Source organism: Schistocerca cancellata, chromosome 4 (assembly GCF_023864275.1).
Source record: "Schistocerca cancellata isolate TAMUIC-IGC-003103 chromosome 4, iqSchCanc2.1, whole genome shotgun sequence".
Taxonomy (NCBI): Eukaryota; Metazoa; Arthropoda; class Insecta; order Orthoptera; family Acrididae; genus Schistocerca; species Schistocerca cancellata.
The window spans coordinates 805,001,591-805,027,080 of record NC_064629.1 but is presented as its reverse complement, the minus strand read 5'-3'; the positions used below and the strand labels follow the sequence as shown (position 1 = coordinate 805,027,080).

The following is a 25,490-nucleotide window of genomic DNA, read 5'->3' as shown; positions in this document are numbered from 1 at the left end:
TTTAAAAAAATGTGTCAAGTATGAAATATTGATTGTAACAAACATATTTGTTTATATCATGTATAAGAAAGATTAATATTAATCATTTAATGTACATACACTGGTACTCCAGGTGGTGGATCCCAAACACACTCGCCAGTTGTGAGATTGGCATACATATGCTCCTTCGTGCGAGGTTCAATGATTTCCACCCACTCCATCCTGTAAACCCAATAACAACAATGACTTCACTGTTAATTAATAGTACAGAGCACAGTCATGAGAAGCAAATGAAATTATGTAAATATTGTATCATGACAGAATGAAACAATGCAAATACAATAATAAGTCAACAAATATAAGCATGGCCTTTATTACTGCTTATGTAGCCTGGGTTATCAGAACAAAGGCCAACGAGCTTGCTGCAGTGGTAACACCAGCTCCTGTCAGATCACCGGAGTTCAGCACTGTCGTGCTTGGCTAGCACTGGGGTGGTAACCATATGGGTCTGACGAGCGCTGTTGGCAAGCAGGGTACGCTCGGCACTCAAGAGGCCAATTGAGGGGCTACTTGATTGAGAAGTAGCAGCTAAAGTCATGAAAACTGACAATGACCAGGTGAGTGGTGTGCTGCAACATGCTCCTCCACATCCGCATCCAGTGACTTCTATAGGCTGAAAGTGGCACGATAGTCAGTCGGTACCAAAAGGCCTTCTTAGGCCTGTTCAGACAGAATTTAGAATCAGAACAAAAGTAAGAGCTGCTAATTTCTATTTTTTTTACGCTATTCCACATTTCTTTTCTATATACAGCAGATGCCCAGAAAATTACGGGTACCCCTCGACTTAGGAAACAAGTGTATCGAGGCACCACAGACAGCAGCTGATTCAGTAGAAAATATATAAAACAGCTGTCAGGACCATCTTATATCACTCTGCTGGCTATGTACGCAGAGAATGGCAAAGGAAAGTTGTTGGTTTAGACAACTTCAGTGACGGGTAAATTGTCATGACTGGGCAGCTAGGAAAGAGTATAAATGAAATAACAAGGCTTGCAAGAGCTCATTCACTGTCAAGAATGTATTGAGAATAAATGACTAACAATTAATTGGTAACTGAATAAAAGGCACTAAAAGTCCTTGCTTCACCACAGAATGTTGCCACTGGAAGCTGGCCTATGACACAAAGCAAAACAGTTACCAATTTTTGGTGTAATTGATACTGGACATAGCACATACTGTAGATTTGACACACAGTAATCAATGAATAAGAAACAATGTTTCAGCTTTCTACGTGAAAAGAAAACCATTACCACGCATCTAATCTTCATTTAGATACATTAGTTTTCTCATGAATAATTTTTGTTTAAGTAACAAATGAAGCATACTGGAATACAGAGTGTTCTAATACATTAATGGTCTCTCTCAAACCACCATCTTCTATAACAGCACTGAAAATATTTGGACTGAGTGTACTAGTCAGTAACTTCGCGTCTGCTAATGAGCTTTACTTCAGCTAAACATTCGTCTACTGTGTTTGCTCCAGCCAGTCACCAATATGCTTGTCACCTCTTATAGTACTATCAGAGATAACCAGAGTAAGCACACTATGAAACTCCCACTTACTCCACAGCTAATCACACCTGCTAAACAGAACCCAGAATCAATTACAGTGGAATGTCATTTACCCGGACTAGGTGAGAGAGTACATCATCCGGTAATCCAGAAAAAAATTAGAATTATTTCCATTAAATGCCATATACATACATTTTATATTTAATTTCATATAAAAAGACAAATTATACATTATTTTCACATAAATTTTTACGATATATTGAGCAGGGGAGGGGGGAGGAAAGAAAAAAAAAAACACACTGAGATTTTATACACTGAAATTATCATTAAGTTTCTTTTGAGCCGGATTCGTATGTCTTACATGCAACATTGTCACGCAGACGTTTCACCAGTAGTAGTTCTGCGAAAGTTGTTTCTACCTGATGTTCCAAATAAACTCTTATTTTGTCCAGTTGTGTTGTTGACTCTGCGTGTGTCATAATTTCTTTCGATTGAGCGCCAACTTTATCTGCTAATCCATCACCACTATCTTCATTGCCTGCATACGAATTATCGGCGACAATTTCATCGTAACAAATCATACCGCAGCCTAGTCAGTTTCATTTTGCTGCTAGTCATTAACGCGTATGTTTTAGCATCCTGCAAAGTTTGGAAATGCTTCAGTGAACTCCGATGATTTGCCATCTCTTTTTCTTTTTCGATATGTAAACTGTCTTTGTGGGATCACAAATGGGTGGACACAGATTTTCCATGACTTCCTCATTGTTGCCTCGGCAACATGGTCGCACGCAGATGAAATCATATAAATGGCGTGTTTGGCAGTTATAGATTTCAAAAGCGTTCTCACACCATTTTCCGCTTAGTCTTCAGAAAGCTTACTCGACCACATTCTGGCACTTCCGAGAGTTTCAGAAAGTACTCTCCCTGGTGCAAAAATAACTTGCTCAACAAATTCGTAATGTTGTGTCTTGCAACCGGAATAAACTGGCGACGACACCTTTGTTTATTACACTACTCAAAATACACGAGAAACGTACGTAAGCGGGCTTACGTTTAATGTCTTCTCCATTCCGAAGTCAGTACAGACGGAGCGCCAGGGTTTTTAGGCATGGAAAACCTGAACTGAGTTAGACCGGACAGATTACTCGAACCTTACTACTCCCAAAGAATTAGACTTGTGCTCCTGCCAAATACGAACGAAAAGGTAAGGAAGGTCACAGATCAACGTCCCATTGCTGGCAAGATAATTAGAGATAGAGCAAATGCTCAGTCGGAGAACGATGAGGTAAAAGAGTGCAGTGTCCTAATAATTTGTGCCCACTCGCTCGGTCCCCAAACAGGGTAACTTAACCTTCGCCCCGTCTCGTTTATTTGCAAAACAGGAAACGGCTGTTTGAAAATGGTAGTGTACCTTTCGCAGTCCACAAATGCAAACTAAATTCTGGCACCAAGACAACGCCCTCTGCAGTGAGGACCTCAAAACTCGACTCTCAAAATTCTGTCTCTCGGAAATGGTACGCGAAACAGTGTTTGCCTCAACTTACAGGGTCAATGAAAACCATAAGCCCAAGATTGACATCAGGCAGCTTGCTCTTTCCACACGACAACGCTCCAGCTATCAGTCAAAAATTAGTTCTATTTCAATGTCACTGCTTTGGAATCTTTGAGGAAGTCATACACGGCCCTCATCTTTTCCAGTGTGAAGCTGCTTTGTTTCCGTATGTGAAGATACGGCTGAAAAGACGCACCTCCCTATCCTAAAAACCCTGCAAATTACGTGAGAAGCCCACTCAGACAACTAGCATCTTTTAAAGTGTCGGAACTAATGAACAAAAACAAAATCTGCAGACATGTTACATAACATAGTACTGAATGCCCCACTTTCGAACCGGAAGCGCAAAGAAGATAGATGCAGTTCGTAATTAAACAAAAGCTGACATGCTAGCTTCAGGTACGTGACACTCATGACTGCCTTACAGATAAAGTTGTTTTCCTATTGCACTGGTATGCAGATCGCCACAGATAAATTCATTTTCACACCATAAAATGTAAGGCTGATATTGTATAGTTACTGAAAGGCCCAGTGAATGTCAAGCCGGCCGGTGTGACCGAGCGGTTCTAGGCGCGACAGGCTGGAACCGCACAACCACTACGGTCGCAGGTTCGAATCCCGCATCGGGCATGGATGTGTGTGATGTCCTTAGGTTAGTTAGGTTTAAGTAGTTCTAAGTTCTAGGCGACTGATGACCTCAGAAGTTAAGTCGCATAGTGCTCAGAGCCATTTGAACCAGTGAATGTCAACATTGTTGCTTGCTATGGCCGAGGGAAATGTTTGAAGAAGGTACAGGTTTTATTTAAGTTCAAATTTTCGGATCCATATAGTTATGTCCGTGAACGTACCCAGGAGATGCGTTGGAGCGGGGGTACGGGGGCGGGGGATGGAAGGAGGGGGAGGAAAAAATGGTTCAAATGGCTCTGAGCACTATGGGACTTAATTGCTGAGGTCATCAGTCCCCTAGAACTTAGAACTACTTAAACCTAACTAACCTAAGGACAACACACACAACCATGCCCGAGGCAGGATTCGAACCTGCAACCGTAGCGGTCGCGGGGGTCCAGACTGTAGCGCCTAGAACCACACGGCCACTACGGCCGGCGAGAGGGAGGACTTCGTAGTTATCAGAATTTACAACAAACGGCACTGAGTATATTTACTCCTAGTAAATATTCATTACACGTTGGGGCTTTCTGTAAACTGGTACTAAATTTAGAGATCTGTCTGCTGGGGAGGCTAGATGCGAGTTCTGTTTGCGATGATTTGTTTTCTAAGGGTATGGCGCCCCTCTCTGCTCTTCGATGTGTACCTGCATTTGATTCCTTCCCAACAACAATGGGAGAAATACTGACGGGTAAACAAATGTCTGGCGCCAATATGAGAAAAAATATAAACAAAAACAAAAACCTACGAACACACACACACACACACACACGCGCGCGCGCGAGCGCTACCTACGAAAATATTGCGTCACACTGCTAATTCAAATACGCACGAAGAAGCAGTACAGAAAGGGTGAAACTCTCAACAACTGTGGAAATGAACCAATTTCGCTTATGCATCAAAGCAGATTATAGCACTTTATATTGAAGACGTCCGCTGCCAAGCACTAACTAAAGAATCAGAGTGGCTTTTCTGAAACTATTTCGGACAGCTAAAGAAAGCGAAAAATAGTTTCGGAAACATGTTGGAAAGTTTAATAGGCTAATAAAATATCTGCGCTCGTTTTACATGCAACATACACGCTGTCTTTACAAGAGAAACCTTACTAGGAGAAGAGCTTGCTGGTGGGACAACAAGCGAAGCGCTTGAGAGGGGGGAGGGGTGTAATTACCTTGCTAATAACTGGGACGGTGGGAGGAAGAAATAGCAGGGGTAGGAGACAGACAAGCTCCAGTTTCCTTTCGAGATGGGAAGCAGCAGCAAGGGGAAAGTACACTCACGGTCGCTCCCCGTCCGACAAACATGTAACACAGCCCACATACGACCAACGATGATACAACTGGGGTGATATCCTTTTACTCTTGGCAGAGTAAACGCTGTATCTCCCATTTGTGATAAGCTAAAAAATGGGACTAGAACCTAGATATGTACCTTCCCGTGCAGTGTATAGTTTTAACTTGTCGCAGATGATCAGCAATGATACAACTAAACCACTGAACAAACGTGTCGAACCATTACAATCACTTTTCTGCCTCATATATCGCCTTATATGCAAAAACTACTTGTCAATACACCAGGAATAGTTAAATTTGTAAACCAAAACGAGCGGCAGTACATAATGCGAATACGCTGTCGTTTTATATGTGTTGTCCCTTTTCCTAGCGAAACGCTGGGTAATGGTTTAAGAAGCCGAAACTAGTTCTAGAACAAAGAAGACGTTTAATAAATACAGCCTATGTCAGCGGTTCCCAACCTTTCTTAGACCATTACCCCTGAGTGCGATCAATCATTAGCTAGCACCCCATGCCCTCCTCCTCCCCCCCCCACCAACCCGTCTTTTGTCTCCGTCCCCCTCCCCCACATTATCACCAACTTTAGCACCTAACTAAACTGTAGAATGGAGGACTTTTCTTGGAACACTTTTATTTTGAAAATGAGGAAAGATGAATGATATCTATCCACATTGATGGAAATGCCATGTGGCTAGGGCCTCCCGTCGGGTAGACCGTTCGCCTGGTACAAGTCATTCTAGTTGTCGCCACTTCGGCGACTTACGTGTCGATGGGGATGAATTGATGATGATAAGGACAACACAACACCCAGTCCCTGAGCGGAGAAAATCTACGACCCAGCCGGGAATCGAACCAGGCCGTCAGGTATGACATTCCGTCGCGCTGACCACTCAGCTACCAGGGACGGACTATCCACAGTGATGGTAGACACTTATTACAAAACATACTTCCCCTGAATTACTCCTCTCCACTGTGGCACTTACTTGACCTGCACAATGCAACCCAATTTAAAATTAACCAGGTTAAAATGTGTGCACTATACTTACTGTTCGTAAATCACTTGATTGCTTCAGGCTATTGATGCTTTGTGTCTGACCACAGCCGCTAATATTAATAATAATACTGTGTACAGCACTATAGTAGCCCTTATGTAATTACTGCTGTGTCGTGCTGTCAATTAATTAATTTATCTGTTTCGAAGCGAGTAATGAAGCAATTTCCGGCCTACTGCAGGTACTATCTACAACTTGGAAAATACATTTTGATGAGATATTCAGCATTTGTTACGTACATGTCCCACTTTTATCATAAGCGATGTTCGGGACAAGTGTGTAGTGGGTGAACTATGCAAGGAACCTGCAACCTCCACCACATTAATGCTACTGATTGAGAGAAAGTAATCATTGATAACTTTTATAACCAATATTAGTTTTACAAAATTGTGATATAGTAATGATCTTTTGAAAATTATTTAGTTTCACGACTGAAACAGAATCTTATCGTTCAGTTTTTTCCTCTCAGAAAATTTCAGTTTATCCTTCAGGGGTAATTATCCCCAGGTTGGGAACCACTGGCTTAAGTGGAAATTCTCTGCCTCGTGATGACTGGGTGTTGTGTGATGTCCTTAGGTTAGTTAGGTTTAAGTAGTTCTAAGTTCTAGGGGACTGATGACCATGGATGTTAAGTCCCATAGTGCTCAGAGCCATTTGAACCTTAAGTGGAAAATGCCGCATTCGTTTAGCAAAAATCATTGTTTTTTGGTTGACCATCAAAAGTTCTACTGGCCGTGACACCGAATGAATCATGCATGAATGTGATTGGTTGGCTGGTTGATTTGGGGGAGGGGACCAAACAACGGTCCTATCGGAGTTGGGAAGGAAGTCGGCCATGCCCTTTCAAAGGAACCAGCCCAGTATTTGCCTCAAGAGACTCAGGGAAATCACGGAAAACCTAAATCAGGATGGCCGGACGCGGGTTTCAACAGTCGTCCTTCCAAATGAGAGACCAGTGTGCTAACCACTGCGCCACCTCTCTTGGTGCATGAATGTGTTCCTCTGCTTGTTGCTAAGATCCGTCCCCACAATTATGCAGTAAATTATTCGTACAAGACAGGACCAGATGCCAAAAGACAGTAGTCTAGGTTCTTTCAACCGACTGTCTGGAATTCGGGCCTCCCCCGGGAAGACTGTGTTTATGTTATCGGACGTAAGGGGCAAAAATGCGGTCGGATGGCACCTTGGAATATGCCGATGAGCACCTAAATTACACTCATCTACTTAGTGGTGTGTAGCACCTCATTTCGAGCCTGACAGCTGCAAGTGGGGAGGGGGTGTGGGAGGATGTGTCGTGGAATATGCTCCAAAAAGACACCGAAAGCGAGTGATGTACGGGATGCACATATCGATGGCGCTCCCCGTGTGCTCAACAGAACTGAGTTCAGGTAATCTGCAGTGCCACCCAAGAACCTTCGAGTCCGCGGAGTGCTCCTCAAACCATTGACATAATTCAGGAGTGATGGGTTGGTACATTGTAACGACAGAAGTTCAGGCTGGTTGTAGAATATTGTAACTGAACTAAGGAATGCTTATGATCGGAAAGTAGTTTACTGCACCTTACGCCGGTGATACCAGATGTACCAGAGGACCTGTTTTCATCCTTGACTCAGATTAAACTGTGAACGGGACACGCTGCGAACTGCCTTAACAATTGCTTCGCGATGGCGCCAAGGCATACATGTCTCACAGAAATTTAAGACCAACTAAGAGACTACTTCACACAAAGGAGTTTTAAGCAAGGAAAAAGTCGTCACAAGACAATACCCTTCACTAAACGAATCTGAATAGACACTTCCGCCTATTGGCTTCTGTCTCGGGTTCTTCGGCCGACGTTCATATAATGATTTTTCTGACGTTTCGCCAGCACGAGTGGCTGGCATTGTCAAAGCTTCACCCTCCATTGCCGGTGGTGAACTGTGAATGGAGGCTGAAGCTTTGACAATGCCAGCCACTCGTGCTGGCGAAACGTCAGAAAAATCATTATATGAACGTCGGCCGAAGAACCCGAGACAGTTTGTCAACAAGTGGCCACGAAAACCTTAATAATTTTGTAGACACTTACGACTCACCAGATGTGCATACGGATATATTTCCCGAGGCGACTCTACAACTAATTCTTTACTCCGCAAGCCACCTGAAGGTGTATGACGGAGGGTACTTTATGTAACACTGTCATTCCATTCCCCCTTTTCCTGTTCACGCAGGAAGATGGCAAGTCTCCGAGTGAGCTCGAATCTCTATAGGTCTTATAGGTCTTATCACGAGAAAGTTCGCTCACGGAATTTTAACGATAAACCACACCGTGATGCACAACGCCTTTCTTGTAACGTCTGCTTTCCTGTGACCATCTGATCTCTGTGCAATACGATGAGCAGAAATGCACATTATTCCCTGATTTCTTAATTTATGTCCTATCACTCTGTCACTTCTTTCAGTGTTCCGCTGTTACAACCCGCTACAGACGGCGAACTCTGTCAGCAGCATGCTGTTTCCTACGACAGGAGACTGATGGCGGCAGTATTTCTCAATGTAGGTAATCATGGTACTCCCCTAGCACAGTTGCACCTAAAAATCCTAGTCTTTTTACAGCTTCGTACATGGAGGGTTTCATGCGGCGTGCACTCATGATTGACCGCTTTCAAATATGCTTACATCGAGTGCCTTGCCCTTCTACGCTAGACTGTCGCATTTGGTCTGGCGACATCACAGTCTTCTGACATGCCGAGCTGTTCCGTTCGCTGTGACGACAGGCGCTTGATTAGTGGCGCAGTTCCTATCATGGAATACCCTAAGACAGTACTGACACACGCGACACTCCAACTCAGTGGTATCATAGAGTACTTCAGGATTATGTCTACTATTGTCAATACCGTCTAATATGTATACATCGCAGGACGCTTAAACATTTTAGATATGTCCATTACTCAGTGTGTTCGCGGCGTATGCTGAAAAACAATAGTTATACTTTCCGCCACCAGGTGAAAATATGGCGCTGTAAGCAGTCAGAATGTGGTGTAGGGGGAGGAACTATCAAACAGATGATAACGGTGCTTCTGGCAAATTTATTAGGATATGTTCACAAGTTACAACAGGTCAATATGGTATTCCGACTCAGCAAAATGCTGCATCCGTAGGACGACACGCTCGATAGTTGCTACAGCATATCCGGTGTGATCAGAGCGATATGTCGTCGTACGCTATCCTTCAGATAAGGAAGAGTCTGGATACATCCCTGATAGACACGATCTTTCAGATATCCCCACAGCCAGAAGTCACACGGATTAAGGTCAGGGACCCGGCAGGTCATACATCTTGAAATTGTCTGGAGATGATGCAGTCGTTACCGAAGTTTCTCCGAGCAAATCTTTCACCTGGTACGTGACGTGGTGTCGTTCCATCTTGCATGGAAGTAGTGGTGTTGACACAGTTGCCTTCTTTCATAGCTGGAATCACGTGTTGCGCAAGGAGGTCCTAACGTGCAGATGTCACTGTATACCTAACAGACCCGCGAGGTGTCATCTCCTCGAAGAGAAAAGGACCGAGAACGGAGGAGCTTATGGAGCCACACCACACAGTCACATAAGCTGATGATCCTGCACTACATGTGGCGGAGTAATCTGTGCATTGACAGTACCGCGCGGAGTAAAATGTGCCTCGTCCGTCCAAAGAATATTCCCCCGCCACATGTCACCCATTTCCATGCGCTTTAAAAAACGAAGGGCAAAATCACAGTATTGTAGCCTATCAATTGGTGCACATTTTGAATCTTGTTGGGATACCAGTGCAAAATGCACTCCAAAGTCTTTTAAACTGTTGACTAGGGGAGAGAAAATTCCCGTTAGACAGTTCGAGCACTGCCTGCAGAATCTGAAAGACAAAGATTGGGAAGAAAATTGATCGCGTCATTTTCAAAGTACCCATCCCGTTACTAGCGTTGAGCGATTTAAGAAAACCGCAGAAAAGCTACGTCTGGACGGTCAGGAGAAGGTTTGAAACCCTCTTCTCTCGAATGCCAATTCAGTACCTTCACCACTGCGCCACATCACTCGGTCCACACGATGCGTGTGACCTTCCAGAAAACATGACACTTTGCGAATCAGTAATTACTGTCTTAGTCCATGCACGCTTGTAAGCTCGTGGGACAAAATACTTGTCACCTGAATGAGATTTTCACTTTGCAGCTGAGTGTGCGCTGAAATGAAACCTCCCACACCTTCAAGATGAAAATCCTATGGACACTCCCGTCTTCGAAGACGACAATAACACTGTTTACAGGGCTGCATGCATACGTTCCCGGTTTGACGGAAACTCAGGTACGCTATCGCGCCTCGACTGGTCAGGTATAGCATCCAAACTTAATCTCACAGAAACTGTCTGGCACCATTTGAAACGGCGAGTGAAACGTTGCAATCAACATCCCCGCAGTTTCGTAGCCGTACATAATCTAATTATGGTCGACTTCAACTGAATACGGAATTTGCGAAGAAACTTGTGGACACACTTTCTCGCCGAACTGAGACCATTATCAAGGCTAGGGGCGTTGTTTCACGTATTAGCTGGGCGTCTCCTGATGGTGACGACCTTTTTTGTCCGGAGTGCTTATCATCAGGAGCCGATGCTTGAATATTAAGACAATCTTCCGTTTACAAAGGCATTCTAACACAGAGTCCTCTTTGCAGTTGTCACCACCTTATCGCGAAAGAGCAATGTTATTTCTGACCGAGATAGGCGGTTCATTGGTACCATAAAACCAAGATGCCTGTCATACCGCTCTTTTGTTAAACTTCGTAATGTTGAAAGATTCACTCACTGGTTCCTTTCAGACATGTTGCATCGAACAACGACATTATTACCAAAATTAAAGCAGCGGCCAGGAATTACATGTTCCACGAATTAACAAGACACGGTAGAAGCTCTTAGTTAGAAACTGTTGAAGCCTCTGACCTAGTTCTTCATTATTGTGCTGTAGGATGTTTGTTTAGTAAAGGTCAATTGCCGGTAAACAGATACATATTACCTCAAGTAAGACTTTTGATTAACCGCAGGCTTTCTGAGACCTATACCTGTGGAGGAAGCTTTCTTTCTAGAAGGATCACTTCTCAAAGTATGAAACAGGAAATAAAAGCTAGAGGAAAGAGATGCATGGCAACGCTGCCTATGGTTATTTAACTTCACATTCACTGCGCAGATCAACGACAACCTCTCTCCAATCAACAGGAAACGTCGAGGTAACATCTCAGACTTGCACTTAATTTTATAGTGGACAACATCAAATGATAAACCATCCCCTCGATATAAGGAAAGCTGGACGACGTGGTGGGGAACAGCCACTCATTCAAGTAGTTGTGTGGAAAACCACCTAAAATCACCCGCTGAACAGCTCGGTGTTATTCGATTTCGTGCAGTCACTCCACCCTATCCAAATACATAAAACATTAATTTATCGGGCGCAACGAGTAAGGGAACAGGGCTTAGAGGTCTACGTTCATATGAAAGTTATTCCGTCTGTGACTGTATGAAGTTTTATTTGGACCCCACAAGTCACACTTTGTATGAGAAAGTACACGAGGTCAATGTGTATACACAGGGTGTTCCAGGAGAAATCGTCAATATTCAGGGATATGACAGGAACTATCATTCAAAGAAAAAAAGGTCTGGTAAACAAGGGCTCTAAAATGCATACCTTAAGAGCTGTGAGGATTTGTTCAGTAGTAGAAGAGATGTGTTTCATAATAACTAAGATGAACAAGTGCTCATAATTCTTAAGGGATCAACTACAGAGCCCATGTTTACTGGACACTTTTTTCTTGTTTTGGTCCATACTACCAACTCTCAAAATATTGAAAGCTTGCAATACAAAAGATTTCTCTCACAGTTGCGAAGAATAAGAAATGCTCATAGCTCTTGCGACATGCAAGTCAGATCCCATTTTAACTAGACTTTACATTTTTTATTTTATTGTTGTTTGGAATGGTCGTTCATGTCATATCCATGAATACTGACCATTCCTCCTGGGATACACTGTGTATACGCATTCACTTCGTGTGCTTTACAAAGTGCGACGCGTCTGGTCCAAATAACGATTAATACAGCGGCAAGGACGGAATAACTTTTATATTAGATTAAAAAAAAGTATGTTATGCTCTTTCAAATTTGAACGTGCGCGCGTGTGTGTGTGTGTGTGGGGGGGGGGGGGGGTGTCAGGACGGTTCAAATGGCTCTGAGCACTATGGGACTTACATCTGAGGCCATCAGTCCCCTAGAACTTAGAACTACTTAAACAAAACTAACCTAAGGACATCACACACATCCATGCCCGAGGCAGGATTCGAACCTGCGACCGTAGCAGTCGCGCGGTTCCGGACTAAAGCGCCTAGAACCGCTCGGCCACTGCGGCCGGCGTGTCCGGACGTATTAGATAAAACTATCAATGGATTTCATTGCGAATTTGTCTATACAAATCGTACGTATGACCCCCTACCATCGGTTATGAGACTGAATTTTTCTGTACAAAGTCGAGTGTTCATTTATATATTATGTATTCATTCGACCTGGAAAGATTAGGGCCTTCAAGCCCTCAATTACATTCTATGAGACAATCCCAGGAAGTTAACATTACAATTTCTGTAGTGCATGGACAACATACAATAATAATAATAATAATAATAATAATAATACAGTTACGAAATCTGGAATTTAAGAAATGTCTGTACGAGTACAAGGACCAATTTTAATATTTGCGCTAACACTCAAGGAGCTACAGGATGGAGAAACGAACGTTTCTGATGCCACCTGAGGGAAAAAGTTTCAAAGCTGTGCATGTTTCGCTGCAGGATGTCCGTCGCCGGCTAGCGTGCAAGCAGAATGAGCGAGTGCATTGCGTGCCGCTGTGACAGGGAGCAGGGAGGCGGCCAGCAGGCGTGGCCGGTGCCTTACGCAGCTGGTGCACATGGCTGCCATGTGGCGCTCTTTTTGCCTCCTTTGCCCTCGCCGTCTCCTCGCCAGTTGCGAGTGCCCACCGCTGCTACTGCGCCGCATACGCAAATTATCGTGAAAAACGCTCCCCTTAAAATTTCTCACGGCATCCTGTAGAACAATGAACAAGCACAGTCTGAATTTGTGCCATCTTTAGAGAAGACTGATAAGATGTCAAAATACAAACATTCTCAGTTAAAATCATTTAACAAGTACTAAACTGACGCGTCTCAACTTCTGGCATCCTCACACGTTTTTCGACACAAGAGAGATCTTTACGATTTACAAAATAAAGCTTTCGTAGCACAAGCTTGGATTGAAAAAGGCTAGTGAGGGATGTCAGCTGTTCTTTACAATGAAACCATTCTGGAATTTACCTTAAGCAACTTGTCTCGCGTTAGATCAGGTTCTAGCAGTAAAGGTCCGTTATGTCGTTCCTCTAGTTTAGCATACGAAACAATACACACTCATCAACAACAAGACTTTATAAGAAAAATGGTTCAAATGGCTATGAGCACTATGGGACTCAACTTCTGAGGTCATCAGTCCCCTAGAACTTAGAACTACTTAAAACTAACTAACCTAAGGACATCACACACATCCATGCCCGAGGCAGGAATCGAACCTGCGACCGTAGCGGTCTCGCGATTCCAGACTGTAGCGCCTAGAACCGCACGGCCACCCCGGCCGGCACTCTATAAGACTTTTATCATAAATAAACTGTTGGTAACGACATCCACTCCTCAATAAACTAAGAATCTGAATGTTTTAATTTCGGAAAACGTGGAATCTTTCGTCTGTACTAAATGGGCGTAATCTGAATTTAACGAGGCGAGGATTAACGTATCCACGTTCAAGTACTGAATTATACCAAGCAACCACTTCGGTCTGAATACATTATTAGCTGTAGGAAAGGCAAACTTTATTCTTCTTTCAGTTTTTGTTGGTGACGGACGCACAATTAAAACACGAAGAAAATACACCCGTGCGAAGTAACCAAAGTTATGTAGTACGTACGTAAGTTCGCCTTTACTACGGATCCTACTAAATAATACGTAAATCTGTATCAGAAAACAACAATGTTTCTCACTTCTTATTCGAAAATATGAATTACGGCAGTTTGTACTGGCTACTTATTATTAGTGCCCAGCGACACTTTAATATGAAGATCAGTAGAGAATTACTACCGGGATGTGGCACCCGGTAAACTAATATATCCGATTGAAACAAATAGTTCAGAATTTAATTATGATTCTTTCAGGAAACAGAATGCTGTATGAGCCACCAAAATAAGCGCAGAAAAACTGAAGGGAAGCATGGGTCTACAGGCAAACATTTTCTATCAACGAATAATCTTGGTGGGTGGGTGGTGGGGAGGGTGGAAACAACCCAGCCCTCGCTTTAAGCCCAGAATAAATCACAAACACGGTGACATCTGTAGTCCCGAATATTTTCCCTTTCCTCCGTAAATCATACTGTTGCGGTGGAAAAACCCTAATCTGTCACTGTAACATGTCATCGTATAGTCTAATAACTGAAGTTTGTTTCCAGTGACAATTAGAACTACAACCGCTTATGCGTAAGATCAACGATTTACTTGCAAATAATTAAATATGTTTCTTTCTACTCTTGTGTGGAGTCGACCCCACCGCCTATAAGATCTTCTGCCGTTAATAATAAAACAAATTAATTTTCATCCGGTGTATGTGTACACAAATCTAGTAGACCTAAATTCAACATCTGTAGCACATATTTCCAAAGGGCGTATCACGAAGCAAACAGAGTGAGAGACAATTTTCATCTTGTGAACATAGAGAAGTACGTACTGGTTGAGACAGCAACATGATAGGGGCACATTACAGAAATGGAACAAACTGGATAAGTCCAAACACAATACCTAGTAGAAACATCATTTAGTCCATAAGAAAAGAATGCGATTGCCTGTTTACTTCAACTACGAAAGCCTATTAGCACCAAAACATCTGCAGTGAGATTTGCCTGAAATACTTAAGGTTAGTTAATTGTGTCACCGGGGCATCTTGTGCTTACTAACGTTAAGCTATCTTTGTAATGAATCAATTCCTCACGGTATATCTTGACAGACTTAAATATGTTGCAGTAAAACCCATCTACGAAACTGGAGATAAGCGAATCATCTCTGATTACAGACCTACATCAATTCTTCCAATCATTTTAAAAGTATTTGTGAAATTGGCCTATGTTAAAATAATAACCCACTTACACAAGCGGAAATAGATAAATCAGCTCTTAGTTTGGCTTTCGTAAAATAAAAAAAAAATAAAAAATCCTTACAGAGAGAGCAATGTAAGACCTTACAAATCTAGTGCTTGCAGAGCTAAACAATTAAGGTTTTCATGTTGGTATGTTCTGCGACCTAGTCAAATTTTACTAATCAAACTAAACTGTTATGGCATTAATAGCATCCCCCTTGCATCGGTGGAATCTCATCTTCATAACAAGAAACACAGGGTTTCATTAACAGACTGTGTCTCGGGCTTTAAACTAAACTCAGAATGGAAGAACATAAAATGAGTAGCGCCACAAGGATCATTAACCTACATTAGTTATCTTTCAATGACTTTAAAGTGAATTCTAGAACTGCAATTATTGCTGATGGCACAATTATAATAACCAATGGTCCAAACTCAGCCTTCGCAGACAAAGATCAGACGATGGCTGAAGACACATACGAGTGCTTTACATTTAACAGTTTAAGTCTTAATGTCACAAAGGCTCATGTTATGGAATTTCGAACCAGTAATAATGAATTGTTTGCAGCGTAGGTACACTAAATGAAACACACTGCGTAAAATTCCTTTGGGGTTCAGCTGGATAACAAGTTAAAATGAAGTCAACACACAGATAAACTAATCAAAAAATCCAGTTCCGCCCTTAGAAGCAGCTCACACTGTACTGATCTAAAGGCAAGCGTGTTGGATCATCTTGCACATTTTCCCTCCCAGTTTTCTTATGTAATTATTTTCCGGGGCAATGCACTTAAGTAAAGTGTGCATTCAGCGTAAGAGAGCAGTAAGAATACTGTGTAAAGTAGGTACTTGTACATCTTGCAGGCGCGTTTTTAAGGCTCTTGGAATTATTACACTCACTTCCCAATATATTTACTCCTTAATGGCTTATGTTGCTGATAACAAGAATCAGGTTCAATTGAAATGCAGCCGGCCGCGGTGGCCGAGCGGTTCTAGGCGCTTCAGTCCGGAACCGCGCGACTGCTACGATCGCAGGTTCGAATCTTGCCTCGTGCATATATGTATGTGATGTCCTTAGGTTAGTTAGGTTTAAGTAGTTCTAAGTACTAGGGACTGATGACCTCAGATGTTAAGTCCCATAGTACTCAGAGCCATTTGAACCAATTGAACTGTGATTTACGCAGTCATAATAAAAGACACAAATGTAATTTTCATGTAGACTGTCTCCATGTCTAGCGTTTAAAATGCTGGTGGGTAGATTTTCAATAAGCTCACGTCTTTAGCAAGGACCTGGGAATTCGTACAAATTCAAAATAAAATTGAAAACATACCTTAATAGTCACTCTTTCTACAAATTACCTCAATATTCAGGAATTGAAAATTTCTTCTAGCTACATGAAAAATAGTAGTGTTTGTTCCAAAGCTGCATGGCAAGTAGTAAGACACTGTAAATAGAATCAGCATTTACAGACGTAAAAAAATACTTTCTTTGGAAAGTACCATTGTAATCTTCTAAAAATTAAGCTACTAATAGCAGATTAACAGCGGCTATATTGTCAGACTGAGAAGGCAGCAGCTGTTTTCAAAGTCTAATTTTGTCTATTAAATTTAGATAGCGCAAACTTGAATAAAAATAAGCACTACAGTGATAGCTTTTTGTTAATAGACTATATTGGTTCAGTTTCTACACTGTTCAGTCACATTAATGTGACCACCCATCAAAAGCTTGAATGACAATCTTCTACAGCGTGGAGCGCAGCGAAATGCGCAAGGAGACAGTCGATGAGGTTCAGGAAGGTACGGACAGGGTTCCATGGCGACTCCAGTGAAGCTAGGTTTCTCGGTTGAGGATTCATGGCGCGAGCAGCAAGATCGAGGTGGTCCCACATATTCTCGATTCGGTTAAATTCGGGGGAGTTTGGTGGCCAGGGGAATGAGGTACACTCACCCATGTGCTCTTCGAATCACGCACGTATGCTGTGAGCTGCGTGACACGTTGCATTGTTCTGCTGGTAGATGCCATCGTGTTGGCGAAAACAAATAGCATGTAGCGGCACACTTGTGTTGATCCATTTTGCCTCCCAGAATGACGAACTTATCAATGGAATGCCACGAAAACATTCCACAGAACAAAACGGCTTTCTCCTCCGGCCTGAATCCTTCCGACGATTGTTGTGTGACGGTTACTTTAAGCAGGGCGGCATGCGAACAGTTTACAAACTTAGCCATTTCCGAAATGCTTCCACCCTTGACCCAAAAGCCAATGGTCATGGTATTTTGGACGTCAGATATCGCTCTGTTTCCTCATTACTACAACGGCTGCACTGTTTACCGCGTCCCCCAATATCCTCCACTGCTACTGCTACCACCCGCCGTCTGTGAGTGATTGACGTCGAACATACGCGGTGGCCAAATTAATGTGTCTGGGACGTGTGATTTCTTTGTCTTTTGTTCCTGTATACCTTAACTAGTTTTACATACCTGAAAGTTCTCACTGATGGGATATATGAAGACAATAAATGACGGACTGAATGAACGAAGTCAAACTGTAACTTCCCTGCTCCTGTTTCGAGTACTTGAGATGTTCCTGTGCAACAGGAGCATTCAGCACTCAAACAACAGAAAAAGCCCTAATTTTAAAACGTGTGTTGCACGCTGCATCTTCCACTGTCAATAAAGTCCCAAAACACGCAACATCTGGTTTTAATTCCAAAATGAATACTTTTGTCATAGAAAATTTTCATCTCTGAAAGAATACCTGACGAGAGCCTTGTCCTGTTCATCGGGTGGTGTTAGGAAACCACGGAAATCTGATCACCATGGTCGAGCGGAAATTTGACTCCCGTGCCTGCCGAATACGAGTCTGTCAGAACGAACGCACAAACAGGAAATTGCACATCTCCAAGAAAATTCTTATAACGTCCACAGTTCTAAAGACAACGAAAACAAAATTTCTTTGAACATAGGCTCACAGGCGCAATTAACTTGTTGAAGGTTAAAACCATTCCTGCACCGTCGTTTAATCCATTTTAATCCACTTTATAAATGAAACAGTTTTCTCGCATCACGAAAAGGGAGTTTTATTTACAGAACCAATGTTTAAATATTTACTTCGAGGGCCACGCCAACAAACTTGTTTAAAACTTTTTTTTTAATTTCAATGTGCAAATCAGTGCAACATGACTTCGAGTACGCCCACGCGCTGAAGGTGAAGGAATCGGCTTTGGTTATACATACTATCACAATTCATATGTGCATAAAACGAGCACCACAAACTCATTCCTATAAAACAGCAGGAGTACAAGCTTGTTACACGAATTTCTAATCAAACATTTGATACTGTTCATATCAGGCCTTTCAAAACTGTCTTACAGAGCGGCCGAAATACAAATGACACGTAAATTATTTACAGTAAGACTGACGCGGAATTAACCCTTGTTAATGACCATCACAGAAGATGTTGGAAATGGCCACGTTGACGCCGATGTTGCGCTGTGTTCCATTTATCAAATTGTGAGACACAGGTAACAGCTCCACCTGAGGGATAGCAACAATGACGTTTTCAGTATTCTGCTCTTCTAGTGTATGAGTGTTATTTGAGTACATCTGCCTCTTCAGTCTGCCCCACAGGTAACAGCCACAGCGACAGAGATACAGAGATCAAGCGATCAAGATGGCCTGAAGACTCTGCTGCCTCTACTGATTTTGCTTTCCACACCTTGCGTGCATCAACGATACAGATAGCCGTACCGTAGGTGCAACCACAACGGAGGGGTATCTGTTGAGAGACCAGACAAACGTGTGGTTCCTGAAGAGGGGCAGCAGCCTTTTCAGCAGTTGCAGGGGCAACAGTCTGGATGATTGACTGATCTGGTCTTGTAACACTAACCAAAATAGCCTTGCTGTTCTGTTACTGCGAACGGCTGAAAGCAAGGGGAAACTACAGCCGTAATTTTTCCCGAAGGCATGCAGCTTTACTGTATGATTAAATGATGATGGCGTCTTCTTGGGTAAAATATTCCGGAGGTAAAATAGTCCCCCATTCGGATCTCAGGGCGGGGACTACTCAAGAGGACGTTGTTATCAGGAGAAAGAAAACTGGTGTTCTACGGATCGGAGCGTGGAATGTCAGATCCCTTAATCGGGCAGGTAGGTTAGGAAATTTAAAAAGGGAAATAGATAGGTTAAAGTTAGATATAGTGGGAATTAGTGAAGTTCGGTGGCAGGAGGAACAAGACTTTTGGTCAGGTGAATACAGGGTTATAAATACAAAATCGAATAGGGGTAATGCAGGAGTAGGTTTAATAATGAATTAAAAAATAGGTGTACGGGTAAGCTACTACAAACAGCATAGTGAACGCATTATTGTGGCCAAGATAGACACGAAGGCCACGCCTACTACACTAGTACAAGTTTATATGCCAACTAGCTCTGCAGATGACGAAGAAATTGATGAAATGTATGATGAGATAAAAGAAATTATTCAGATAGTGAAGGGAGACGAAAATTTAATAGTCATCGGTGACTGGAATTCGTCAGTAGGAAAAGGGAGAGAAGGAAACACAGTAGGTGAATATGGATTGGGGCTAAGAAATGAAAGAGGAAGCCGCCTGGTAGAATTTTGCGCAGAGCAGAACTTAATCATAGCTAATACTTGGTTTAAGAATCATCAAAGAAGGTTGTATACATGGAAGAATCCTGGAGATACTAAAAGGTATCAGATAGATTATATAATGGTAAGACAGAGATTTAGGAACCAGGTTTTAAATTGTAAGACATTTCCAGGGGCAGATGTGGACTCTGACCACAATCTATTGGTTATGAACTGTAGATTAAAACTGAATAAACTGCAAAAAGATGGGAATTTAAGGCGATGGGACCTGGATAAACTGAAAGAACCAGCGATTGCACAGAGTTTCAGGGAGAGCATAAGGGAGCATTTGACAGGAATAGGGGAAAGAAATACAGTAGAAGAAGAATGGGTAGCTTTGAGGGATGAAATAGTGAAGGCAGCAGAGGATCAAATAGGACGAGGGCTAGTAGAAACCCTTGGGTAACAGAAGAAATATTGAATTTAATTGATGAAAGGAGAAAATATAAAAATGCAGTATATGAAGCAGGCAAAAAGGAATACAAACGTCTCAAACATTAGATCGACAGGAAGTGCAAAATGGCTAAGCAGGGATGGCTAGAGGACAAATGTAAGGATGTAGAGGCTTATCTCACTAGGGGTAAGATAGATACTGCCTACAGGAAAATTAAAGAGACCTTTGGAGAAAGGAGAACCACTGGCATGAATATCAAGAGCTTTGATGGAAACCCAGTTCTAAGCAAAGAAGGGAAAGCAGAAAGGTGGAAGGAGTATATAGAGGGCCTATACAAGGGCGATGTACTTGAGGACAATATTATGGAAATGGAAGAGGATATAGATGAAGATGAAATGGGAGATACGATACTGCGTGAAGAGTTTGACAGAGCACTGAAAGACCTGAGTCGAAACAAGGCCCCGGGAGTAGACAACATTCCATTAGAACCACTGACAGCCTTGGGAGAGCCAGTTCTGACAAAACTCTACCATCTGGTGAGCAAGATGTATGAGGCAGGCGAAATACCCTCAGACTTCAAGAAGAATATAATAATCCCAATCCCAAAGAAAGCAGGTGTTGACAGATGTGAAAATTACCGAACTATCAGTTTAATAAGTCACAGCTGCAAAATACTAACGCGAACTCTTTACAGACGAATGGAAAAACTGATAGAAGCCGACCTCGGGGAAGATCAGTTTGGATTCCGTAGAAATGTTGGATCACGTGAGGCAATACTGACCCTACGACTTATCTTAGAAGAAAGATTAAGGAAAGGCAAACCTACGTTTCTAGCATTTGTAGACTTAGAGAAAGCGTTTGACAATGTTGATTGGAATACTCTCTTTCAAATTCTGAAGGTGGCAGGGGTAAAATACAGAGAGCAAAAGGCTATTTACAATTTGTACAGAAAGCAGATGGCAGTAATAAGAGTCGAGGGGTATGAAAGGGAAGTAGTGGTTGGGAAGGGAGTGAGACAGGGTTGTAGCCTATCCCCGATGTTATTCAATCTGTATATTGAACAAACAATAAAGGAAACAAAAGAAAAGTTCGGAGTGGGTATTAAAATCCATGGAGAAGAAATAAAAACTTTGAGGTTCGCCAATGACATTGTAATTCTGTCAGAGACAGCAAAGGAGTTGGAAGAGCAGTAGAACGGAATGGTCAGTGTCTTGAAAGGAGGGTATAAGATGAACATCAACAAAAGCAAAACGAGGATAATGGAATGTAGTCGAATTAATGCTGAGGGAATTAGATTAGAAATGAGACACTTAAAGTAGTAAAGGAGTTCTGCTATTTGGGGAGCAAAATAACTGATGATGGTCGAAGCAGAGAGGATATAAAACGTAGACTGGCAATAGCAAGGAAAGCGTTTCTTAAGAAGAGAAATTTGTTAACATCGAGTATTGATTTAAGAGTCAGGAAGTCGTTTCTCAAAGTATCTGTATGGAGTGTAGCCATGTATGGAAGTGAAACGTGGACAATAAATAGCTTAGACAAGAAGAGAATAGAAGCTTTCGAAATGTGGTGCTACAGAAGAATGCTGAAGATTAGATGGGTTGATCACATAACTAATGAGGAGGTATTGAATAGAATTGGGGAGAAGAGGAGCTTGTGGCACAACTTGACTAGAAGAAGGGATCGGTTGGTAGGACATGTTCTGAGACATCAAGGGATCACCAATTTAGTATTGGAGGGCAGCGTGGAGGGTAAAAATCGTAGAGGGAGACCAAGAGATGAATACACTAAACAGATCCAGAAGGATGTAGGCTGCAGTAGGTACTGGGAGATGAAGAAGATTGCACAGGATAGAGTAGCATGGAGAGCTGCATCAAACCACTCTCAGGACTGAAGACCACAGCGGCAGCACCTAATACCTGATGCACTCATGACAAGATGGTCTAGGCAGTGTGTTCCGTTGCCTCGTCTTGCTAAAAATATTCATACAGTCTTCATTTTCTGTGATCTGATCCACATATGGATTAAACATTTTCTAGACAGACCGGTTAAAATTAACAGCTTGGTGGAAGAACTGTTACGATGCGGACAACGGGCACTGTGAACCAAACAGCGTTCTTGAGATTACACAGCGGCTCTTCACGGTAATGAGAGGCTTTTCCGATTCGTAATGCCGCATGTTCTGTAAGTTCACATGCCCTAACAGGCTGCATCAGGCCTCATCTACGGAAAATGGAAAACTGAGGAGCCACAAGTTCTGATTTCACTTCGCCCGGAACCCACTAAAGTTTCGTCTGGACGTTTGAATTCACGCACAATAGTAAATTTTTAAGGACGGAGATAAAGATAGTCTTTGATGTTTCAACACGACGATCTCTTAACGCCCCACTCACAAAGGTAAGCGGTGCTGAGATTTCGTCACACTTTGTTCCAGGTTTTCCTTCGCTCGAGCATTGTTTTCTAATGTTCCAAGTTTCCTCGAAAAGTTACAGTTTTTAATTGCTACAGAGCCCGTTTCGTGTCATTTTGCCACTAAATTTTTAATTGCTGAATTTTATGGAGGTTTTGCCATAACACTTATCGTCTTAGCTACTGCGCTCAAAAAGTTCCGCACACGTTGTCCACCAACTGAGCTTTGCGTAACACTCGACAATTAACACGCGCTGTTTTATCGTGAGCATTTTGAGTTGCATTCAGCTGGTCATTAAACACGTCTGCTCCTCTCACTCACTCAGACGTAATGACGCAGCCATGCGCCCGGGAAAGAGCATGCGGGAGATATACAACAGCAAACACGCAACAGGCAACAGCAACTGAATGGTGCATCGAAATAACGGTTCCCAGCATTTCTGTGACGAGCAGTTCTCCTTTTATTAACAACGGTCATTTCCGTGTCCGTCTGATAAATATCTGGTGGGTCAGCATTATTTCGCCAACCTGTAGCTTATACGGTATACACTCCAAGAAAATGCACGTACCACAAAGGAAGTATCCGAGTGTAACGGAAATCGGTAGATGTGATGTAAATGTGTAGATAAATTGCTTACGATTTCACCAACTTGGATGATTTATTCAAGACAAAGAGCTTCACAAATCGAGCAAGTTGGTCCACCTCTGGCCCCTTGTAAGCAGTTATTCGGCTTGGCACTGACGGACAGATCTGTTGCCTGTCCTCCTGAGGACATCGGCCAAATTCTGTCCAATTGGCGCTTTAGATCGTCAAAATCCCGAGCTGCTTCGAGAGCCCTGCACATTACGCTTAAGACTTTCTCAGTCGTGAACAGATTCGGTGACCTTGCTGACTAACACAGGGTTTGGCAAGCACGACGACAAATAGCAGAAAATCACGCCGTGTGCGGTGAGCATTATCTTGCTGAAATGTAAGCCCAGGATGGCTTTTCATGAAGGGCAACAAAACGGAGTGTAGAACATTGTTGACGTAGCGCTGTGCTGTAAGAGTTCCGTGGATGACAACCAAAGGGGACTTTTCTACTATGAAAAGAAATGGCACCTCAGACCATCACTCCTGGTTGTCGGACTGTATGGCGGAGGACAGTCAGGTTGGCATCCAACCGCTGTCCGGGGCGTCTCCAGACACGTCTTCGTCCTGGAATCTGATTGACTGGAGTAGAACTGTCTTCAGTGATGAGACCCGCTTCGAAAGGAGCCCAGATGACCAGTGAAGACCCGTCTGGAGACGCCCGAACAGTGGTGGGATACAGCCTGTCTGTCGCCCACCATACGGTCCGACAACCAGGACAGATGGTTTGGGGCGCCTGGACACCTTTGGTTGTCATCCGCGAAATCTTTACAGCACAGCGGTACGTCTACATCTACATAGATACTCCGAAAGCTACGTTACGGTGTGTGGCAGGGGGTACCCTGTACCACTAAACGATATTGTACGCCCCATTTTCTTGTCCTTCGTGACAAGATATCCTGGGTTTACATTTCAGCAAGATAATTCTCGCCCGCACACGGCGAGAGTTTCTACTGTTTGTCTTCGTGCTTGCCAAACACTACCTTGGCCGTCAAGTCACCGGATTTCTCCCCAACTGAGAACGTTTCGAGCATTGTGGGCAGAGAGCTCTTCAACGAGCTCCGGATTTTGACGATCTGGACACCTTTGGTTGTCATCCGCGAAATCTTTACAGCACAGCGGTACGTCTACATCTACATAGATACTCCGAAAGCTACGTTACGGTGTGTGGCAGGGGGTACCCTGTACCACTAAACGATATTGTACGCCCCATTTTCTTGTCCTTCGTGACAAGATATCCTGGGTTTACATTTCAGCAAGATAATTCTCGCCCGCACACGGCGAGAGTTTCTACTGTTTGTCTTCGTGCTTGCCAAACACTACCTTGGCCGTCAAGTCACCGGATTTCTCCCCAACTGAGAACGTTTCGAGCATTGTGGGCAGAGAGCTCTTCAACCAGCTCCGGATTTTGACGATCTAACGTGCCAAATGGACAGAATTTGGCACGTTATCAGGACGACATCCAACAACGCTATTATTCAACGCCAAGCAGAATAACTACTTATATAAGGCCAGAGATGGACCACTGCGTTATTGACTTGCTCAATTTGTGAAGCTCTTTCTCTTGAATAAATCATTCCATTTTGCCGCGTGGGATTAGCCGAGCGGTCTGAGGCGCTGCAGTCATGAACTGTGCGGCTGGTCCCGGCGGAGGTTCGAGTCCTCCTTCAGGCATGGGTATGTGTGTTTGCTGTTAGGATAATTTAGATTAAGTAGCGTGTAAGCTTAGGGATTGATGACCTTAGCAGTTAAGTCCCATAAGATTTAACACACATTTGAACATTTTTGAACACTACATTTTTCTGAAATTATAATAATTTGTTTGTCTGTACACGTATGTCTCATCTACCGATTTCCGTTCCATTCGGATAATTCCATCGTAGTGCGTTCTTTTTTTCCTTTTTTTCCTCACAGTTTACATACTCTGTCTCGATCCCATGTATTCTTTTCTCTTTTTTTTCCTAAACAAGCACTTTTTTTAAATTTATTGACTAAAGGCTTCAGAAGCAGTAAATCACCCTTGGCTGTGCCTTTTAATATTGACAACATCGAAGTCCCTGGTTTAAACCCTTATGTTTGCAGATTTCTG

At 42.9% G+C, this 25,490-nt stretch overlaps 1 protein-coding gene across 3 annotated transcripts in view; it reads right to left on the bottom strand.

The window, feature by feature from the left end:
• The window catches only part of LOC126184737 (filaggrin), a 351,145-nt gene that overhangs the window by 191,037 nt on the left and 134,618 nt on the right, over positions 1 to 25,490 (bottom strand). For all 3 annotated transcript variants that reach the window (XM_049927274.1, XM_049927275.1, XM_049927277.1), the window contains exon 2: positions 100 to 201. In XM_049927274.1, coding sequence (XP_049783231.1) covers positions 100 to 201 — 102 coding nt within the window. The remainder of the gene's footprint in view (positions 1 to 99; positions 202 to 25,490) is intronic.